This window comes from Myripristis murdjan, chromosome 16 (assembly GCF_902150065.1).
Source record: "Myripristis murdjan chromosome 16, fMyrMur1.1, whole genome shotgun sequence".
In the NCBI taxonomy this organism is placed as follows: domain Eukaryota; kingdom Metazoa; phylum Chordata; class Actinopteri; order Holocentriformes; family Holocentridae; genus Myripristis; species Myripristis murdjan.
The window spans coordinates 21,309,859-21,332,530 of NC_043995.1; the positions used below are offsets into that span (position 1 = coordinate 21,309,859).

Genomic DNA, 22,672 nt, shown 5'->3' on the forward strand with positions numbered 1-22,672 from the left:
GACTCTTTGATTGCTTCTCCCCTTTAACTTTTTTTTAGCCTAAATAAAACAGACAAGATCCAAATACTCGGCAAACTGTTAACCTTTTATTGTAGTCCATAAAAACAAACAGCAATGATAAAAACAACAAGGTGGTAACCATAATTATATCCAAAAATGTCAAACAAAATAACAATAGACTGTAAGAAATTAAATTAACTTAAAATTGCCATCATTCTCAATACCAACCCATGTACCTAAAACATGTGGAGCTATTGCATGTCCTTATTTGGAGCAAAGAGGGGAGAGTCCCCGAGGAACAAATCTGTGATGAAATCCTCCAGAAACAAATTAGGAATGTCAAGGTGCTGGTTGGGGTGTGAGCAGAGGGATTCGATCCCAAGCTGGGTCACCTGACTGGACAGGTGGGGGTGGAGGAGGAGAGGACGCAGGTAGAGGTATCACATCACACTGATCAATACAAAAGTGTCTTCATTTCATGGATAATAACAGTCTCTCTGGTGAAATGCAGAGCTCAGTGTCAGGGGCTGTCTGCAGTAGAGATGCACATCAGTGTGCCTCGTTTTATACACACACATACTGCAAACACACACACACACACACACACACACACACACACACACATTCTCTCTCTCTCGCTCTCTCTCTCGCACACACACACACACACACACACACACACACACACACACACACACACACACACAGCACATTTGAGGACATTAGAGCTCAATAATTAAAAAAACAAACAAACAAACAAAAAAACATTTAAAATACCACAATTTCCTACAATGTGAAAATGAGCACAACAAAATCCCTTGAATTCATTATTAATCCAAAAAATTACTCCGAAGCGCCACTGTACTCCAAACATGCACCTCTTAACGCCTGTCTAGCCATTTCAACTTCATGATACATATAGTTACATACACACGTTTGACCCTGCTGTACGGACAGAACGCGGCAGGTCAGCGGGGCTGCCTGCGGTTCGGTCACAAAGACAGTGTTCAGGTTAGAGAAGTTAGACGGGAGTTCCCAGTAGATGAGATAGACCTGTTTTTCTAGTTCACCACAGAAATAGAGTTTAACAGAAGTGATTCTTCTACTCACTCCTATCCTATCCTACTTCTATGGTTCCAGTCTCTTCAAATGAAAGCCCGGCAGCACAGCTGATGCTCTTCTGAGTCCAGAAATGGGGTTCAGGTTTGGAGTTGGGGGGGACTAACCTTACTGTGCTGTACATGGTGGCTGGGGGTGAGGAGGAGGACGGCTGCTACATGGCGGTGAAGTGAGGGTGGCTATCCTCAGTCTGCAAATGTGACACCTGTGAGATGTGCGATGGAGGTCAGTCAGCGTGGCACCTGCATCTGCTGTGAGGTTTGTGATTGGTTCTGCCCGGTGACCTCGGGGCCCCGGCTGGCCAAACGGCTCAGGATGTTCCTCTCGGACATTTGCAGCCGCACAGCAACGGGGGGTATCCTGGCAATAGTTGCCGGGAGACGGGTGACGTCAGCCTTCATGTCACTGAGCAGTTCTTCAAGCTGTTTGAGCACTGGAGCAGAGGAAGACAAAGCACGGGCACTGCTTTGATAACAAGATTCAAGGTCTTGTTTTGTTTGGTGAAATTCAAGTTTGACTCAAAATTGGCATGTTTTGAGGTAAGACACGGCCAAAATTATGATCAAAATTAGACAGCATCATTTTTTTAACTCAGTGTCTTGCCAAGTTCAGAAATCATATTGAAGTTATTCATTTTAAAAGTGCTGCATAATAAACATAAAAAGCAACCAGGGTTTTTTCCTCTGGGTGTCATGACTTTTAAAGTGCTTGATTTAATTAAAGAATGCGGATTAAAAGCCATCTATTCACTTTCAAAAATGTTTAAGGCCTCCTTTTATTTTTCTCAAATCCACAAACTTTAAAAGCGATCTGGTAACTCTGTTTATCCCTCGAGGTACGCTGTTCATATTCCACATTGTTTACCTTTATGCAGTACTGCATTGGCAGGTTTGTTTCCTGACATGGATTCTTTGCTGAGGTGTTGGTGGGACTCGGCCAGACACTCCACCTCACTGAACCGTGTGTTGAGGGCCATGGAGGGGTGGGCCGGGTCCTCTGACATGTTTAGATAGGCTGCCCTACGCAACTGCTCCTCAATCACCAGCGCCTGCTCCAGTAACTACACAGAGAAGAAGAAAAGAAAAAAAAAAAAGTCCAGTGAGTTAGAGCTCAGGCACAGAGCCAGACAGACAAATAGATCCGTGTGAGAGGAATCAGTTCTCCATGCACCTTGAACCTGCGGGCCAGGAACTTGTTCTTGATCTCCAGGAAGTTCCCTCGACTCATTTCCCCTTTGAAGGGCTCATTCAAGATGGCATACTTGACATCGTTCTGCACATCCTGCCACCGAGCGTAGCCGTGTCTGAGAGACACTGGGGTCAAGGGTTATGACATCATCATGAAATAAGGGTCAATATGGTGATGGACTGGTTTTCTGACCAGTGGATTCTAGGTGGAGACAGAGAGACGGGCCTCCTCGGTTTACTGGTATTAATCAGCAAATATTCATGACCCTGATTATTGTTACATTTTTCAAGAAAGCCCATTATCAACCTCCATTATAGCTGGACCATTACAACAAATAGAATATATCTTGATGTCTTGTGCATCACGAATAATTACAATTCATTGATAATTTTGTACGGTGTGAAATTATCCCTGGTTAATAAATCCAAATAAATTACCTGACCTCTTGTGGAAAGGCTCACTTATTCTTCAACCTGACCAGCATAATCAGTCTGGCATCTCCTTGAATGGATCGATGAACACTGAGGCACTAACTAACTCTTAATCCGCTCAAATGTCTTATTCAGTTACTCCTAGAAAATAGTGCAAAAAGCGGGTCAGCATGCAAGATAACCCTTGATATGGTTTATACGAATAAATTTCAGAGCCAGAGCCAGGAAAGTGAATGTCCAAAAAAATGACACTGACAGAAACAAAACTGAACTATCCTTTGCCTGAAAGGATACTGTATGATGCCAGCCAGCAGCCAGTAGTCATGGCGACGGTGCCAGATCTCAAAGGTCTTCTTGGTGACAGTGGCCGCCCTCTCTTCATTCTGCCACAGAGAGTGAAGCTCTGCAAAGGAGGGTGAGAAGGTCAAATGACAGCAAGAGAAGAGTGAAACAAAAAGAATATCAGGTTTAGTCATCTGTGTGTGTATATGTGTGTGTGCGTGTGTGTGTACCTGTGAATCCTCCATCAGCGATGTTGAACATGAACCTCTGCTTGGTGGCTTTCTTCTTCTCTTCACTAACGTTAACCAGTGCTGCAGCTGCTCCTCCCTCTTTGGTGTTCTCTCCGTTCTGCAGCTTGCCAGAGTCCTCCACTTTCACTGCCTCCTTCTCCTCTTTTTGCTCTGAGGGAGGAAAAAAAAAAACATTGACAATTAAGGATATATGAGCATGGTGTGCAATGAGAACCAATATATTGTCGGCAATGCTTCAAAGACACTTTTTGGACACCATCTTATCATGTAGACATAAGTAGTACTCGATTGCTAAAATCTTATTTGTCATGCTTCCTCGTGTGACGGCCCTGCCCTGCCTGTTTGAGGACCATTCCTCTTTCTGTTTTGGCAGAGAGCAGGTGGGGTGGGGCAGGCTGTCAGGGGATGTGTTTCTCCTGGGCAGCTTGGGGCTCAGGGTTATATAGGGCAGAGCAAGCTGCTAATCTCTCTCCTTGGTCTGCGCAAGTCTCCACCAGTCAAAACTGGCTGTACTTTCCTTTCCACGCTCTCAACACTTGTGCACCGACATTTCACTCATGATTACCTGACTGACACCCTGAACTCATAGGCCTACATGTCTTTTGTCTTGGGCCAGTTTGGGGGTTTAAATAAATCCTTTTTGGAACTTGTATTCATGTGTGGTTTCCCTCTTTGTCACTTACATGAACCAGTTTGTGATACCTTGTTTTGTAAAGACAGAAAACACAATACAGCACATTAGATGGAATTCTTAATTTACTAATGGCACAGTCAGCATATCTCAGTCAGTGAAATCAATTTTTGTTCACATTTTGCTTATCTGCAATGTACCTTTCTTCTCCTCCGCAGGGGAACTAGTGTCCATCTTCTCCTCCTTGTTCTCCTCAGCTATAACAAGAGAAGCACAGGTAGAGTCACCAAAACAGAAAAACTGGCAGCCTGTGAAGTCAGCGTAAACTCTAAATGTGAGGCTCACCTTTCGACTTGGCCTCCTCTGAATCTGTTTTGCCCTCTGAACCTTCACCTTTGGCCTCAGCAGGATTATCTTTCTCCGCTGTTTCTGAAGACTTGTCCTTCTCGTCTCTCTCCTTGCTCACGTCTTCAGACTCCTTCTCCTTGTCTTCATCACCACCTCCACCTCCTGTCCCTTTCTCTTTCTCCTCCTTCCCCACAGTAGTGTCCACGTCTCCCTTCTTTTCAGACGCCGGAGATTTTTCAGACTCATCAGGGATTTCTATAATCTAGGTGAGCGTTAGCGATGGGTTCGCATTAGAAAAATCAGATTACAAAATCAAGACATGCAAAAAGTGATATTATTATATTCCACCAAAAACAAAAAGGGGAGGATTTGAATGAAAGAAACATTTACCTCTGGGTCATCTGACTTGTTGGTTCCTTTGCCCTCTTCTCCTTCATTCTTCACCTCTGATTCCTTCTCCTCCGATTTAGTTAGATCCTCTGTGAAAATACATGTAACAGGCCAAAATGGAGACGGTCTGTTTTGTTTACCTAGCACATGTGTGTGTATAACATGTTTACAGTAAACTTTGGAGTCATTTTTGGATTACTGATGACTTCACAGGATTTTGTTTTGCTCAATTTCACATCGTAGGAAATTTTCTGAAAACTTTTTTCATAAATGAGCTATCCTGTGCTGTGTGTGTATGTGTGTTTGTGTGTACCTGGGGCAGGAGTATTGGGTTGTGTGTCTGCTGGAGTGCCTGTGGAGGGGGTCTTGGGATCTTCCCCAGCAGCCAAAGCTGCTGCTCTTTTATTTTCCTCCAGCTCTGCCATCCAGGGCATCGACCACTGACCGTTCACATGTTCAAACTCCTGCACCTGTCAGACACATACAATGACATGTAACTCTACCAATAAGTCAATTAATCTCTTAATTTGTTTTCAAATATTTATGTCTAATTATTTAAAGCATCTATTCCCTTAGAATCACATTATTTTTTACCACTGGTTTATATCTTTTCTGTCTATCAAAATGTACCTTTTTCCTTATAAGAGACATCACGCCAATGCGAGTAAGTACATGTTGCCTTGACAACCCCTCACGTGGGACGCCATCAGCAAAGGTCTCAGCTCCATCAGCCCCCGGCTCACAGAGATGACGCATAAACAGAGACACGTAAGCCCTGCGAATGTGTGTGAGGTGGAGATTATGATATAAATACATTTGGACATGCAGCAAAAAATAGCAAGTAACACCAGAAACATACTTTTATTGTTGGTAAAAAAAAAAAAAAAAAAAAAATCTAAACATCGATGTTCTATCTCTTTCGGCTCTGTTGACTTGCATAAATTTGTCTCTACAGTCAATCTGTTACCTGGGCAGAATCTATGCTTTTCAAATGTTTGCTGACATTAAGAGACACTGATAACATCAACAGAGAGTCAGCACTGCTCTGAAGGCATACAGAGCCTCCAGTAACGCCACATGCAGCGTTACATGTCATACGGAGACTCACTTGAATTCCTTCTCTGATTTCCCTCGCAGGTCTCGAACCAGCCACTGGGTGGTGAAGGCGTCCTGGGGAGGCATACCATAACGCATCACTGCATTCAGGAAGGCCTTCCTCTGCCGGGCGTTGAAGCCCAACACCTGACATTTGTGGAGTTAACAAAGAAGGAAAAATACTTTAAGTACAGGAATAAACAAAGTAAAAAGGCTTAAAAAAAAAAAGGAGACATAATATTAGGGACATTTTCATTGCATGGAGGCAAATTTTCATTTGTAATAAGAGATTCGAGTTTTCTTCATTTCTTGAATTCCCAGTCATATTACTGTGATTACTCACCTCGATATTCCCACCCACTCTGGCCAAAAGTGGAGGCAGAGGTTTGTCCCTCTCGTTCCTCAAGCCCTTACGGTTTGGTCTGCGGGCATTAGCTGAGAGGTAGAGAACATGGTTACTTTAAATGAGGTTCAATACTCCCATTCAAATCAGTACAGAAATACACACAGCCCACTGGAGCCATTCAAATCCAAATTAAATATCAAACTAAATTTGATGTATGAACATGTGGGGTCTATAAAAGTTTAATGTCAACAGGTTCCTCTGTGAAGATGTTCCACATGCACTCACCAGGGCACACTCAGATCCTGCTGAAGCTGCATCTTCACAATCTCTTGGCACTTCTACATTAAATGCTTCTTCTTGAAGCATTTACGCTTTCAGAAAACTTAAAACTGAAAGCAGTGTTTTCTAGTATAATTCACTTTAATACAAGTAAAGTAACAGAGCTATGACTGAAACAACAAAAAAAACAGAAACATCATAGATAACACATGCATTCCCAATTAATCTTATTTTTTGGAAAAAAATAAATAAATATATAAATAACATAAATGGTAAATAACAAAAATTGTAAACTTTTGTTCTTAACGGCATAAAGTGCTTATTTCAGTCCAGAGCAGTGCATTTCAAACCAAATTTAAGTCCAAACAGTGATCCAGAACACTGAACAATTCTCTACCGAGTACATTAAGGAGAGTTCAAGCCAGTAAAAAACTGATAATGTTCTGTCCCTTTTTGTTATTCTTTTTTTGCTTTCCCTCTCTGTTGTGTTTCTTTGCCATTCTGCGCTCTGAGCACAGGATGCAAGGACAAGAGTTCTTTCTTGGGTTGTTGTTGCAGTTGTCGAGGAAGATATCATAGCTGTCATCTGAATCTGAATGAGAATATGCAGAGGTAGTTTGAAGGATGTTAGTAGATGACAGAACTGGGGCGAACAGAGATTCCCTTTTTTCTGTAATTATGGTAATCACAAAATACTACCTCTGCATCTCAAGCTAAGTTGGAATAAAGTCTTCTACTGAAATCAATCTTAAACGCAACACACTCAACAATCATACGTAGTGTTGGGCAATATGAAATAAAATATTATTTTGATTAAAATTTTCATATCAACGATTATGGATTTTCATCACAACATATACTATCACTATTAGTGTCAAGTTCAAATAGTTGATTTTGCTCTTGGATATAGGATAAATAGATCAAAGCTGCTTTTATTTCAAAATTGAGGTAAATTTGGTCTAAATAATTATCAATATCACCCAGCACTGGTGGTATGTTAATGGAAATGCACATGAACAGGGATATTCACAGCCCGTTACCCACACAAGCGCACACACAGTCAAACACCAACTTTCTAAAAGGCAGCAACCCACACACTGACACACTTTACCTTCAGCCCGTTCGTCAAAGTCCTCGTCGCCCTCCTCAGAGGCCACTGAGTAATCTGACTGGTTGTCAGACTGATCCTCCTGCCAATCTGAAGAGAACATCGACAAAGAAATGTTGAAGCACACTATGAGGATGAAGGGGTTTTAAGATAAAACAAGATATATATATATATGTAAATATATCCTCTCTATAACATCTGCTCAGCCTGGACAGAATAATTTCTGCAGACAAAAAAAAAAAAAAAAAAAACTAAAAACACATCTTGACTGCAGCACCACAAGTCACTGAAACCCGTGCTGAAGCCAAGCTTTCAGCCACCAGGGGCTGCTGTTGCTTCGTTACTGAATCAATATGTATGATCACACAACAACCCCTGAGGGGAAACAATTTGTTTGATGAAAGGCAGCACAAAGAACATGACAAAAAAATTTTACTGTCATAACAACTGTCACCCTCATGCACAGAGGCTTTGGCTGATGGATCAAATGAAAGAGAGAGAGAGAGAGAGAAACACTGCCGCGTTTTCTCGAATACCTCTGCCTTTCACAAACAATGAATCATGGTAAATTTAACTGTAACAGTATGCATAATAAAATATTATGCATGTTTTCAGTGTCGGTGGGATGTTTCTACAATGTGTTTAGAGATATGCAGCTGACAAGTTGACTCTTAATTTGGTTTTCTTTGGTCTGAACCACTGCAGCAAAGTTTGCAATGTGATTTAATTTAATTAGAATTCACAAGTGGTTTGATCTCTGGGTTGTTGGTAACTTTGATACAGTTAAACAAAACCAGCTGCAGCCCCTGTAACTTCAGCTAAGCATGACTAGACCTGTCTGCTCTCTGCTGCAATGTACCTTCTCTGGTGTTCATATCATGCAAGAACAAATGAAGAAATCGCTCTCTATGACCATCTGACTACTGTTTGCTCAGTTAATTTTGTGATGCTAGGTTTTCAAAGCAAATTACGTAAATGCTGCCTATCAAATGTCAAAATTTGTCTCTTTTTACCCATAAATCAGAACATTTCGGGATCATTTTTAGTGGCTGATCCAGATTACATACTAACTCCTAACTCTTGGAAGAGGATGGAGATCTACATTTTTGTCTCCTTGAGGTTATTTGATGTGCAACTGAGTTTGAATGATATTCAGACAAATCTGCAAACTCCGATGCACAACCTAATTACTGTATATCATGCAGTCACTTTATGTTTCACCACATTACACCAAGAACATACAAACACAAGTCCACCACAAGCACTGACACAGCACACACAAACGTAGAGTAAGTAGTAAGGTTGCATTTTGCACTGTTCTGTACCCCGTCTAATACCTCGGTCCTCCTGAGAGCCGTCGTTGTAATTAACTGGCTTACGGGTCCTCTTGCCCTTGCCCAGATTGCGGGCCAGGTCCTCTTGCTGTTGCTCATAGTGGTGGCGAAGCAACTTTTCCCAGTAGTCGGGATCCACGCTCTCCTCCTGCTTGATCACTTCCCGCTGCACCTCCTCTTCCTAAAAGAACACATTTCAAATAATGCCAGTTACAGTAAAATGTAATTTTTAAAAAATGCACGTCTTTAAAATGTGAAAAAGATGTTAGAGCGCAGGTGTAAGTGACAGGCTGACAGAAAGGTTTAGTACAGCACTGAGAGATGACATTTATAAAACCCCTGAAGCTGCATTTAAGATAAATACTACATTCATTAGGTAAAGACTTTGCATTTTGGATTAAGATGATCATTTTAAGACATTTCAGTTTTTTTCAAAGTACTCTCAACACTGTCTGCATGACACCATCCTGACTAACAGATTCTTGAAACAACACACAGTCAACCTCCACATTTGGCTCCTGCATGCACTCCTCAAACGCACACACATACCTCATCTTCCTCATCCTTGACGACATACTGGGCCACTTTGAAAGAGCTGAGGTATTCGTTCATACTCTGGAGCTCAGTGTCTTCTGTAGCATCCTGGTTCCGGTCCAGCAGACGTTCAATGGCCTTGTCATCATAGTGAATAACACTGCTGTCATCCTCCTTGTTGTCCCCTGACAGAAAGAATGGTGGCAAAGAAGCAAAGATAAAGATAAAAGTAAATCAGTGTAGCCATTTATACAGCATAGGCAACTAATAACCTAGACTGACATTACAACAGGCAGTAGGTTGTGGTCGACTCACCGTCTCCGATCTCATCCTTGAACAGCTCCTCAGTTCCAAATTTGAGGATATCGTCAAGTTCCTGCTTGGACATAGATCCCGTCTTGGAGCCAAGGCCAGGTCGCACCACAAGATGGGTCAGCATCATCTTTTTCTTCGCCACCTGGAGGATGAACACAGAAGGACACAAGGGGTGAGCAGGTTATCACAAAGACCATGATGAATTCGATTCGATTCGGGGGGGTAGGGTGTAAATTTACTATAGCATTCAGTTTCACTGACCTGTGTGATCCTCTCTTCCACTGAGGCCTTGGTAACAAAGCGATAGATCATCACCTTCTTGTTCTGGCCAATACGATGAGCCCTGCTGAATGCCTAGGAGAGAGACACACATTAAACTACACACATACATACAAACAATAACATAATCTATTACCTCAATATAAACAAACAGCAACAGGGATGTGAGGTTACAGTTAAGCTGTTTACCTGGATGTCATTGTGGGGGTTCCAGTCAGAGTCATAGATGATGACAGTGTCAGCAGTAGCGAGGTTGATGCCCAAACCACCAGCTCTGGTGGAGAGGAGGAAAGCAAACTGGGGAGCACCAGGAGCTGTTGAGGTGGAAACACAACAAGAGTGGAAAATGGAAGTAATGCAATTTAGTTAGTCTGTCATGTAGTTCACCTTCAGTTATTCAGGGAAGGCCAGTTGAGAAGATAGCTTTTCTAATAGCACCCTGATCAAAAAAACAAAAAAAACAAAGAAAAAAATAACTACACAGAAGTGCACAATCACAAAAAAAAAAAAAAAAAAAAAAAAACAGCTACTGAACATGGAAGAAAAACACAGAAACAAACAATATGAAAGACAGGTACATTCATCTGGAATCAAATAATTTGGTAGAAAATTTAATTATGTCACTGATATGAGCCAATCTAATTTGGGTGACCTCTGCAACTTATTATAGTTGTAAGGAGCAAAAAAACAAAGCAAAAAAACAAAACAAAACAAAAAAAAAAACAAAGGTATTTGCCTAGCTCCGTACTACCATGAGGAATATCTAACACAAGATACTCCTAAAAGCAAGTAGAGTAATTACTAGTTTAACTTTTAAATGATGTCATGTAAAAGGGCAACTTGTTAGGGAGAGCTTTGTTTTTGTTTTTGTTTTTTAAAAAAGAAAAGACACACACACACACACACACACACACACACACACACACACACACACAACAATGTTGCTCCTGTTGCCGAGTAAGTGACATCCCCCTAATCTTTTGATAAAGTGTGCAGCGATGAGTTTGGTATGTGTATCCTTTAATACACCAAAGAGCACTATGGTATGGCACATCCAGTGGTTTTGAGTCAGGGGCAGCTGGTATGTAGCCAGTATGTAAATAATATCTCCGTTATCTAGAACTGATAAAAATATTTACAGCATTGTCTTTCTACAAGATGACAAGCCAATTTAAATGTGGGAAGCGTATAACATTAGTTGCACTGAAACAATACAAGTTGTGAGAGTCTGAGTGCATTAAATCACCATTAAAGCGGTCAATGGCCTCCTGTCTCATGCTGCCTGTGACTCCTCCATCAATCCTCTCATATTTGTATCCCTCGTTCTCCAGGAAATCCTCCAGCAGGTCGAGCATTTTGGTCATTTGGGAGAAGACCAGGACTCTGTGGCCTCCCTCCTTTAGTTTCCTCATCATCTTCTGAAGCAGCATCAGCTTCCCTGAGGCCTTGGTCAGGGCACTGCCCTCGTACATGCCATTTGGAATTTTTGGTGCCTCCTGTAGGCAGAAAGACCATTTCAATGCACTAATGACATTATCCATGATTCAACACATGTAAAAAATAGAATAGAAATATAGTTTGCTGATATGTAATTGTTTCAATAGAGTTAGATCGTACTGTGGCAGCTGCAGGAAAGAGGTAGGGATGATTGCAGCACTTTTTGAGGTCCATCACTACGTTAAGAAGAGAAACTTGGTTTCCTCCTCCACGAGTGTTCAGGGCTTCAAAGTTACGTGTCAAGATGAACTTGTAGTACTTCCTGCCGCACAACAAGAGAAAATGTCAAGAGTGTAATTCCTCTACAGTTCACACTAACCCTAACCCACAATATGCAGAGCCCTATGGAGATGGCAGTGAAAGACGGGGGAACACAGTAAAGAACTTAACTCTAATCCATAGAATAATTGAAAGTGCTCATCCATAGCTTGAAAACCAAATTGTGGAATTATAATTCTGCCATTTGTGTAGCTATGCACCACAACATCTCTTCTTATCACTTACTTCTGCATGGGGCTGAGCTCCACTCTGACGATGAGCTCGGTCTTTGAGGGCATGTGTTTGAACACATCAGCTTTGAGCCTCCTGAGCATGTGAGGCCCCAGCATGTCATGGAGCTTCTTGATCTGGTCCTCTTTGGCGATGTCAGCAAACTCCTCCAAGAAACCCTCCAGATTGCTGCAGTGAGAATTAAAAAATAAATTAAAAAAAAGAAATGGATGTTGGAAAAAGAAAGAGCACAATGGTCAGGGTCAATGCAGTTGTATTTGCAACATAAGTACATGTGATGTGGTCGAATGGGTGGGGGGGTACTGACTTGAATCTCTCTGGGGTGAGGAAGTTAAGCAAATGGAAGAGCTCCTCAAGGTTGTTCTGAAGAGGAGTGCCAGTCAACAGCAGCTTGTGTTGGAGGGGTAGTTGTTCAATACCCGGAAGAACTGACCGCAAGCAAAGAGAAAAGAAACAGAGCAAAAATATAAAACTTTTTTGTTTGTATCTTTGGTGAGAGGCAACATTTATACTTAATTGCCACAGCAAGAAGTGAACTGAATCAGATGTTAAACTCAATAACAACAACAAAAGATACAATAACACAGTTAGCATCAATACTTACAACACTGTTGGCAGTGATACAGTGACAGGTGTGTGTGTGTGTGTGTGTGTGTGTGTCTTACCTTGGACTGGTTGTTCTTGAGCCTGTGTGCCTCATCCACCACCAGACAAGCCCAATCTATGGAACCCAGTATAGCCTGATCGATGGTGATGAGCTCATAGGACGTCAGCAGGACATGAAACTTGACTGTTGAGTCTTTCTGTGAAACACACAGAAAAAGGGACATTAGTGAGCTGACCTGCAGAACTGCTGACTGCACCATTAAATGGGCTCCAAAACTTTTTTCCACTGGCAGCTAATGCCACCAACATTTTTAGTTAGTGTGGCACCTGCCACTGGCTAAATTTAGCAATAGCAGTTTTTTTGTCAGGAATTCAAAAATTGTACCAAAGTGTACTCGATGACAATTACTGCTGGTGGCACTGTAAATAGTAGTATGCAGGACACCAACACAAAGTAAGTGCTGATGACTTTTCTTTCTCATCATTCCCTATAGAAGATTTTCAATATATCCTTTATTTATCAACATTTGTTTCCTTTGCTCCTCCTTTATTACCTTCATCTTGGATGCCTTTTTGCCTCCTCGGATGGCATTCCCCTCAAAGGAGAACTCGTTCTCTCTGATGATAGCCCTGCTGTCTTTGTCCCCTACATAGGTCACCACGTACATGTCAGGGGCCCACATCTCAAACTCTCTCTCCCAGTTGATGATGGTGGACAGAGGAGCACTCACAAGGAACGGACCTTTGGAGTGACCCTGAAAAAGCAGCAGGCAGAGGAGGACTCCAGATTAACACTTAAGGAAGTAATGCAATCACTATTAAACAAACTGCAAATGGAATTTCAGATAAATGTTAACAACTCTATTTGTCTTGTCCTGCCTTTAGGATAGAGTCCCTTCCTTAGAACTCATCCCCTTTGATGGACAAAGTCACTGTGTGCCACAAGTCTGAAAGCCCACACACCAACACCGACTGACAGGGGAGGGCAGACCAGACAAAACATGTGGCAAGGAAAAACATGAATATATATTTTATCACCCATCTCATCCGTTATTATAGATAAACCTAGATGCAGCTTAATAAAATATACAAAACTTACCACTGCTTCCATTATTCAAATGACAAATTAATTATTAAAAATATTGGTGCAGCAATGAAGAACTAAGCAAACTCTTTCTGCGAAGACATTCACCCCCCCCCCCCCCCCCCCCCCCCCCCCCCCCTTACCTCCTTATACAAAGAGTAGAGGAAGACAGCAGTCTGTACAGTCTTGCCTAAACCCATCTCGTCAGCCAGGATTGTGTCGGTGGCCTGCGCCCAAGAGAACCTCAGCCAGTTCAAGCCCTCGAGCTGGTAGGGATGCAACGTGCCCCCTGTGCTGTCCAGGTAGTCAGGCTGCCGATCAAACTTGATGGTTGGCTGGAGATACAAGGAAGAATACCAATTCTACATCTGTCATCATAATTTCCACTTTTGTTTAGCTAGAGGAAAACAAACTACAGCCAGTTCCGATTTCATGATCACTAATCCATTCAACGTTGACATGTGATTTAACAAACAATATTTGGCTAAAGCTGTTTTACATGGAACAATGCTATAGGAGTGACTGATAAGAGTGACACTCCTACAGCAAGGCTTTTGTTGTAGCCTGGAACTTGCTTTGTCTTCATTTGCTGTTTCTCTGCAGACTGGGGCTTCAGAAATTATACACGTGTTAAGGGCATTCAAGAGCACTTTTTCCATTTCCCAGGATGTCTCAAATACAGCAGTGGTTAGACGGAGTCAATTTTAGAAAGTCAAACACTTTTATTTTTCAAATTAGTCCCCTCCTTTATTAACACACTTAGTCAAGCGGTCCTGACGTACAGGATCCCTTCTGTGTAGAAGCTGCTGTCTTGGGCATCTAGAAAGTGGACCACAACATCAATGATGCCATCCTCTTCGGCAAAAGAGTGATGATCAAGCTCCTTTTCCATCTTTGGGAAGACGTAGCTGTAAGAGGATGTCAAATCAGGAGAACTGGGCAAACTGCATCCAGTTCAGATCCACATTTCGGCATCAAAGCCATGGCCACTGTGGGTGTGTAGGCTGGGGCACTGTCTTTGTGAAAGAGCACCCTTCTTGTCATCTCTTCATGCTGAATCCTCTTGATTTTTCCCCATAGCTGTCTCAGGAGATTAACATAATAGGCCCAAGTGACAGAGTGTCCCTTTTCGAAGTAGCTGACCAGCAACACTCCTTCTGCATCCCAGAAAATGGTGGGCACCACCTCGGCTGCAGACATCACAATCTTGACTTTACTGGGAGGCAGAGAACCTGGGTTCCACTGCTTCGATTGTTCTTTCGTCTGTGGTTGGAAGTGATGAACAAAGGTCTCATCCTCAGTCACAATTCACTGGAGAAAACTTGTGAGTTCCATCTCAAAAATGGCAACACAGTCCACTGACATGTTGTGTCGTTTCAATCAGGTCCAAGGAGCTTCGGGACCCAACAAGCTGACATTTGTCACATTTGAACTCAGCAGCCCACTTCTTTATGATGCTGTACAAAGGGGCATCCCCCCCCCCCACCATGTATCCACCATGCCCTCATGGTGGGTACACAAGATCATCACCCTCTAACTCACGCCATAAACTTATCAATCACCCCTTGTATTTTGGAAATAAACCAAATTGTTTTTCTTGTTAAAAGCTTTGACTTTCTTACATCAACAACTGGGTTGGCAGGTGGTCTCTCAGCCTTCTTGACTTTGACTGCCTTCTTCAGCTTCTTTCCAGGTCGGCCCTCTTCACCCATCATCAATTCTCTGAAAGAGTAAAATGAGGGGAGGGGGATACATCACTGCATTTATCTGTATACGAAATGCCTTATCTCACATTTGTATGACCTTCTGCGTACCTGTGATTCCAGTAGGTCTGCTTGTAGGTATCATACTCTGGGATGTCCATGTCTTCACTCTCCCAGGATGACTGGTCATATGGCAGATCTCTCCATTTGATCAGATAGTGCACGTTGTTTTTCTTGTCAACACTAATATCATACAGCCATACAGGGAAGTCAGACAAAACAGCATTACTCTGCAAGCTCTCTGTTCGCATACTATGGTGTAGTAGATGTTTTATATGTGGACAGAGTAGAAAAAATCTGTAATGTAAATGTTGTTTTGGCCAATTCTGTTGTGTATTTGTCATTTTTAATTTTTTCCCATGTCTCTTTTGGGGTGAAATGCTTAGATAATTCTTTAGGTTTCTTAGTGTCAAGTGAAACATGATAACATGAAACATGAAGTGTGCAACACTGAAAATGAGGTTCTATAGTGTCATTTATTTACCCAAACCCATAATGTTTGCACTACCCTTCAGACTTTTCAACATCAGATGTTTCAAGCAATGCACTCAAAAAGTTACTGGTTTGGATGGAGCTCATTTGCTGTGTTTATTTTTTGGCAGCCCCTTTTTTTGAAGCCCCTATGGCTGCTGTGGATGTGTGTGCTTTATCATTTTCTTAGTGTCATACCAGTTGTCTACATATTTCTCATTTTAAAGTGCAAATATAGTTAAAATAACAGCTTAAAGCAAAATATATAGTCTTCATTATGTTGACTGCAAAAAAGACCTTTTTAACGTCTTGGCTCCACACCAGCAGAGCAATTGATATGCAATGTATGTTTCTTTGTAAAAGGAACTACTTTATGCTAAATGGGCTGCACTTCTATAGCGCTTTTCTAGTCTACCATGCAAGGTGCCAAGCTGTCCATCAGGAGAGGTTAGAAGTTCAGAGTCACGCTAAAGGACTCTTTGACGCGTTCGTTGGAGGACCCGCGGTTCGGACTAAGAAACTTGCGATTAGCAGACGGCCTCTCTACCTCCTGAGCCATGCCACCGCTTCATGTGAGAGAGTGTCCTACCTGTGATTGAGGATGCGATGGATCATCAGCCACTCCATCTTGACTCCATAACGGTAAAACTCCTCCTCCATGTGGACATACAGTGGGTCCTTGTTCTTCCTCTTGGTGCTCTTGTTGTCATCACCCTCGCCGCCAAAGTCCACTGGAGGCGGTTCATCCATATCAGTCTTCCTCTGGTAGTTACGGAACATCACCTGGCAGTTCAGCTCCAACTGGGGTAGAGATGAAAGGAGGCAGGAAAAGAGGAAATGAAGATATGGCGTGGTGTAAACACAAAAAACACATGCACACAAAAAGGTAACACACCTCATTCTCATTCTCACCCATAGGAAGGATACATTCAGTACTCTGAGACAGAAACAGTATGTGTGTATATATATGTTACCTGTAGCTCCTGCACCCAGGAGCAGTGCCAGTAGGACATGTTGCACCATTTGACAAAGAACTCCCTCTCCCTGCGGCCGACCAGTGGCGGGGGGTCAGGAGCGTCAGCTGGCAGGTCAGCAGGCCGGGGGACGGGAGTGGGGGCTGGAGGCTCCCCCCACCGCCATGTTAAAACCTTCTGGACTTTGCCCTTCATAGGTGGACACTGTCAAGAAGAGAAGGCGAGAGGATAATCAGGCTGGCATGCTTATCAATGAACACAAACAATATATCACTGATATTCAGCACTCAAAAATTAATTTGAGTACTGAATTTTCAGAACATTAGTATGTGAAGAACTATATGAATGTTGCATGGCTGGCACAGTTTATGCTAAGTGCTGTAGGTTAAGCCGCCCCCACACAACGCGAAAAAGGCTCTTTTTCTTTATCTCTTGCACAAACACACACAAGATGAAATCTGCAAGCCACATGCACGCCCACACAGAAGCACGCGCAGCAGAGCCATATGCACCAGTGCGCAGCGCTCACCGTGCAGCGGGGGCAGATCCATTCTCCGTTGGGGATTTCGGGAAGGGGAGGGTTGAGGCAGTGGATGTGGTAGGAGGAGGGGCAGGTGTCACAGCAGAGCAGCTCCCCTCCATCCTTACACACTCTGCAGAACTCAATGTGGTGGTCGTCTTCTTCCTCTACCCCTTCATCCCTCCGCTCCTCTTCATCCTCCCCTTCGGCCTCAGACAGGTCCTCCCTGGCCTCCCATTGGATCCCCTCCTTCTCCTGGTGGCAGATATACAGAGACAGGGAGGTGGAGAGGTGGGGAGGGGGGGACAGGCAGGGAAGGTATGCGGAACGGAGTGAGAGGAAAAAGGGAGGGGCACAGGGGAGATTCAAGAACGGAGGGGTGGTGGGTGAGGGGGGTGGGGAGAGCGGAGCATTGCATGCATGTGCATGTTTGTGCGTGGAGGGGGCATAGCAGGGAGGGGGGAGAGAGGGGAGGGGCAGGAGAGGAAATGGGGGATGGGGGGGCGCGAGGTGTGTGGTGGGGAATAGGAGAGGACAGCCAGGAACATGAGCAAAAGGGTTTGGGGGCGGTGGGAGGCAGTGAAGGACAAAGGACAAATGGAAGAAAATCTTAAAATCACAAATAACAAAGTCTAATTCCCAACAGACAACAACAGTCAATACATGTTTCAAGGTTTTTCCAATGATAAATATTGTATAAACAGTTAAAATAAGTTCAAGCCTAATATTCTGAAACCTCTGTTTTCATTATCCAGTGCTAGAGGATGAGTTTACAGTACTCACACAGTGTGGGCAGCTCCACTTGCCCTCAGGTGCTTTCTCCATGTCAGGGTCCAGGCAGACCATGTGATAGGCTCTGGGACAGGTGTCACACAAAATGATCTCTCCTCCCTGCTGACACACCTCGCAGTAGTCCTGGTGGTCTGTCTCATAGCCATCACCATCCTCCGTCTCCACTGAGAGGACAGTACATTAAAAAAGAGCAAAAAATATGAAAAAGAACGGGAACTGGACACCTAAGATGTGACAGCATTAGTATACTCTTAACTGATCTTGCACAAACCCTACTCCTCCTTCAACAAGGTAAAGCCTTCTAAATTCAGGTGGTTGTCCACAATAAAATAAATAATCTGCTTGTATGCCACAGACATCCAAGTTCAGATTTTAGATATTTTTAATTCCATGCCAAATACCAACCTTTCTTCTTTTTCTTAGCGCTCTTGGGCTTCTTCTTGGAGCGGCTGCTGCGATTGGAGCCATCTGACACAGAGAAGCTCCCATCATCAAAGTCACTGTCTACATCTGGCTCATCTTCATCACTCTGGCAGACAAGTGACACAGAGAGGACAGCCAGAATGAGAGGGGCAACTTGTTATATTCTGGAGCATCATCACGAATTATGTTTATGATGGTCTCACTCTCTGGTGTTTTCAGCAAGAAAGAGTATTTTACAGAATATCTTACAGAGGAGCGCTTCCTCTTGCTGTTGAGGCCGCCCAGTTTGATTTTGAGTGGAGCCACCTTCTTGGCTTTGGGCTTTGGCGGAGGCTTAGGCGTGGGTTTAGACTTTCTGCGAGCATTGGGACCTGAGGAGACATGGTGAGAGAATAATGAAGGAATTTGGACTCACATTCATTCCAAAATTAACAAAACTACTTATATATAATCAATTAATCAGTTAATTTTTAGATACCAGTGACAATAATACAATGAGATATGAGTTTTCTTCTTCTTGAGTTTAAAAATTGTTCATCAATGAAATTGGAAAACCACCTTTCCAATTCATACGGAATTATCAACACTAGAGAATTCCAAGTTTATCCTGCTTTTACCTTTGCCCTCTTTGGTCTTGGCCTTGCGGAGTGGAGGTGCTGGGGGTGCTGGAGGAGCAGCGGGTGGTGGTACAGTGACAGGAACGGCAGCAGGTGCAGGTGAGGCAGCAGCCCCAGTCTCTGCCCCTCCATCTGGCCCCGCCACCACCATATTCTCTACAGCTGCAGCCACATTGGCAGCTGCCAGGGCAGCATTGGCAGTGGCGCAACCCTACAGGGGGACAGAACAAAGTCAGAAATGCTGCTTTCCAAGAGGAGCATAATGTATGAATTACAAATCTATCACAAAGCATGACAGGCAGGCCTTATACCCATGCTCAAAATCGCCATGTTCACAATACCTTGAGAGGGTTGTTGGTGCTGAATTCTCTCCACTTGGCCATCATCAAAGTCATCATTTTAGACACAGCAATCTTGGGATTCTTTGCTGCAATAAGCGGCCTATAAATATGAAACAGACAAGAAAAAGAATTATTTCTTTATACACATGATTTATCACAGACTAAGGAGAGGCAAACACTAAATATAAACTTTTAACTAGTATTCAAAATGAGAAATCTAACCTGACAAACTGGCTGAAGGCCTTGTAGTTGGTGAGGGAGCTGTAATCTTCCTGAGTGAAGACATGATCAATGTCCTTCATGCCCCAGGCCTCCAGCAGCTGGGTAGAGCTTTTAGGCTGAGGGGGGAAAGGGGAGGTGGTTGGTATTTCAACTGAAGTTTGAAATGTTTGCCAAAAATTCCTGTCAGCCCAACAGGAAATAACTGTCCACTATAACAGAGTCTATGTTCATTCTTACCTGGCAATCGTCATCATCATCCTCATCCTCCTCAGGCTCTGGGTCTTTACGTTTACTTTTTGAGCTGGACGAGCTGCCTCCTTTCTCAGCTGCCGTACCTCCTTTCTTCTTGTCTTTGGCAGAGCTGGAGCGCTTCTTCTTTTTTCTCCCAGGGGCATAATCGCTGCCTTCACTTTCTGACTGCACTGCTCCCTCGTCTGCATCCCTCTCTGGTGCTTCCACACCAATCAGTGGCTCTGGGGAGCTGACAGGCAGCTCCTGCAATACAGAGAGCGACTCTGCTCATTATTTTGATCACTTGTTATTTCAAATCCATGCATCCTTAGCAGGCAGTAAGCAGTGCTGTTTATATATTTTTTTGCATCACTTTAACCATAAATTATGATTGCCATCAACTTTGCATTTGTAGCGATGAATGAGGCCACTGTATTTGGCTCAGAGACAGGCATGAGAGTGGGAAGTCACACCGCTCTAAACTGTCATACATGGGGCAGAACTGGTCACTGGATGATTCATCATAAATTGCAAGATAAATGTTTCTCTCTTCTTTCAACTTTAACCCTTCATGTCAAAAACTTTTGCATCCACAACAACAACCATAGATGCATAATGAAGATCCCACGTACATGACAAGACTAGTCTAGCGGTAAAAAAAAAAAAAAAAAAAAAAAAAAAACAGTGGCTTTTTTATGCATATTCAGTAAATAAGTGGTTTCCAAGCTAGGGTCCAAATCCCCCAGGGGAGTCCCCGGCAAGATGAGGAATACCCCAATTTCACTATTACTTCTCTCATCCCACTGTTGTTGTCATCCCAACAAGACTACACACAGTTACACGATTTAGATTCAAGTCATATGCAACAACAATCGTGTTATTAGATGGGGGGTTTCCTGAGGAAAGGTTGGACATCCCTAGCAGAAATCAACAACTACCTCTCTGACAGGTCTCTGCCTCTTGTTGGTCCTGCTCTCGCGGCTGCTCTTTTTGGCTTTCTTCTTCTTCTTTGACTTGGGTACCTCTACGTCAGACACAGCATCCTCCGGCTCATCCTCATCTGCCAGTGAAACGCGTTCATTAGTGAGGAGTACAGGACAGTCTGAGCGGACACATGGGCAGGAGGTGCACAGGAGCTGAGGCCACCGCGCACTCGCACAACTTAACAAAATGGACTCGTGCACGCGTCGGCGCTGATCCATACACACACACACACAGACACACACACACACACCAACCAACACGGGCAGTGAATGCCACAACAGCACAGGTTCAAACTTGCCAGTAACATTCCCTATCGTGAAACTTTGACAGTTCGCGTTGTTGCCAAACCAGACGCATGGCAGGCAGCTGTGATAATCCCGACTTTAACAGAAGAAAATTATAAGCACTTGCTGGCCAAGTTAGCTAACTAATCTATCATGGCGAGTGACGGCCCGAGCCGACTACTCCTGGCTAGCTAGCTAGCGTTAGCAAGCTTCGCATTGAAGCCAAGCTCAAGTCAAGAGATGGACCTTTTCAAAGCGAGCTTACCGTGTAGAAGTGAGTGCTCATCTGTCGGTCCAAAGTCCTCCCTCTCATCCTCGCTACCCGACATTTTTATGTTTTAATTTTATTTCTTGCCAGTCGGATTAATCCCTCTTAAACCTTGCTCAGTCGGCAAGGGAGGAGGGAAAATGACGTGGGGCTGTTGGAGAATGGACCGGGGGTGTCCAGGAAGGGAGGGGGTGGTGGGTGCTATAACAGGAGAGAGAAAAAAAAAAAAAAAGCATTGGTTGATAATCCCGGTAATTTCTTATTATTAAATTTGCTCGGCAGCCAATTAACCACCTGCGTGCTCAAACAAGTTGGATAACTAGATAATCTATATAATGACATAATCTGTTATGGGTTTGCAGATATTGCTCTACACAGGACTGAATGAAAGAAAGTGTGGCAATAGACACCCGTCCATCTTTCTGTCAAGTAAGAGCTGTAAATTCCCACTGTCCGGCTAAAATACATCAAGAAGAACTTTAAGTATTCAAAACCCAATCCTTACACATAAGAAACTTACTGTAGTGTGTAGTCCCGGGTCGAGATGTCTCTCTCTCTCTCTATCTCGGTGCAAGAATATAACTCTGGCGTTACCTGTTTTGTGCAGCTGTTGCTATTATTTTGTGATCATTAAGTAGGCTGAGCCAATAATCAGGGAAATAAAATGAGCCGTCAATGACCCAAACACGTTGCTCCGTCCCCCTTCTCTCCCCCAACCTCAGAGGCAGAGCTTAGCTAACATCCTCACAAACACACAAAGGGGGCAGACATCCCATAATAATCCCCCCTCCCACACTCACAGAACTCTGCATAGTTACCTCGCAACGGACAGACCATAATACTCAGCCTGCCCCCACCCCCCTCCACCACACACGCACGCACGCACGTACACTTCTACTAGACATGCATGCACACTCTTCCCCTTTCCACTAGTCCCAGCCCCTTAGCAACCCCGTTGTCATGGTGACACTCCTCCCCCCGCCCTCTCTGACAGACCATAATACTCCAGCAGCATACATCCCATAATATACAACTCCTAAAAAGACAAGAAAGGAAAAAATACCAGTCACATGGTCTCCAGGGAAACTCAAGTCCACTGATGACAGACCATAATATCCAGTGAGCGTCCACCTGGCATGGGCATGGCTACACCAAGAA

At 43.5% G+C, this 22,672-nt stretch overlaps 1 protein-coding gene across 1 annotated transcript; it reads right to left on the reverse strand.

The window, feature by feature from the left end:
• Nucleotides 1-66: 66 nt before the first annotated feature.
• Nucleotides 67-22,293, reverse strand: chd4b (chromodomain helicase DNA binding protein 4b). Its single transcript, XM_030072963.1, is given in 41 exon segments — nt 67-1,549; nt 1,981-2,176; nt 2,287-2,419; nt 3,030-3,138; nt 3,248-3,418; nt 4,100-4,156; nt 4,245-4,509; nt 4,638-4,726; nt 4,951-5,107; nt 5,268-5,412; nt 5,746-5,879; nt 6,076-6,167; nt 7,469-7,555; nt 8,803-8,980; nt 9,349-9,518; nt 9,649-9,790; nt 9,910-10,002; nt 10,117-10,241; nt 11,174-11,423; nt 11,545-11,686; nt 11,929-12,102; nt 12,242-12,338; nt 12,341-12,362; nt 12,600-12,737; nt 13,095-13,295; nt 13,768-13,959; nt 15,247-15,346; nt 15,439-15,570; nt 16,448-16,659; nt 16,833-17,036; nt 17,362-17,607; nt 18,136-18,308; nt 18,550-18,673; nt 18,817-18,938; nt 19,185-19,395; nt 19,526-19,625; nt 19,748-19,863; nt 19,985-20,242; nt 20,917-21,038; nt 21,512-21,715; nt 22,035-22,293. Coding segments are annotated over 40 exon segments (5,946 nt in total). The 5' UTR covers nt 21,576-21,715; nt 22,035-22,293; the 3' UTR covers nt 67-1,346.
• Between the last annotated feature and the right edge of the window lie 379 nt (nt 22,294-22,672).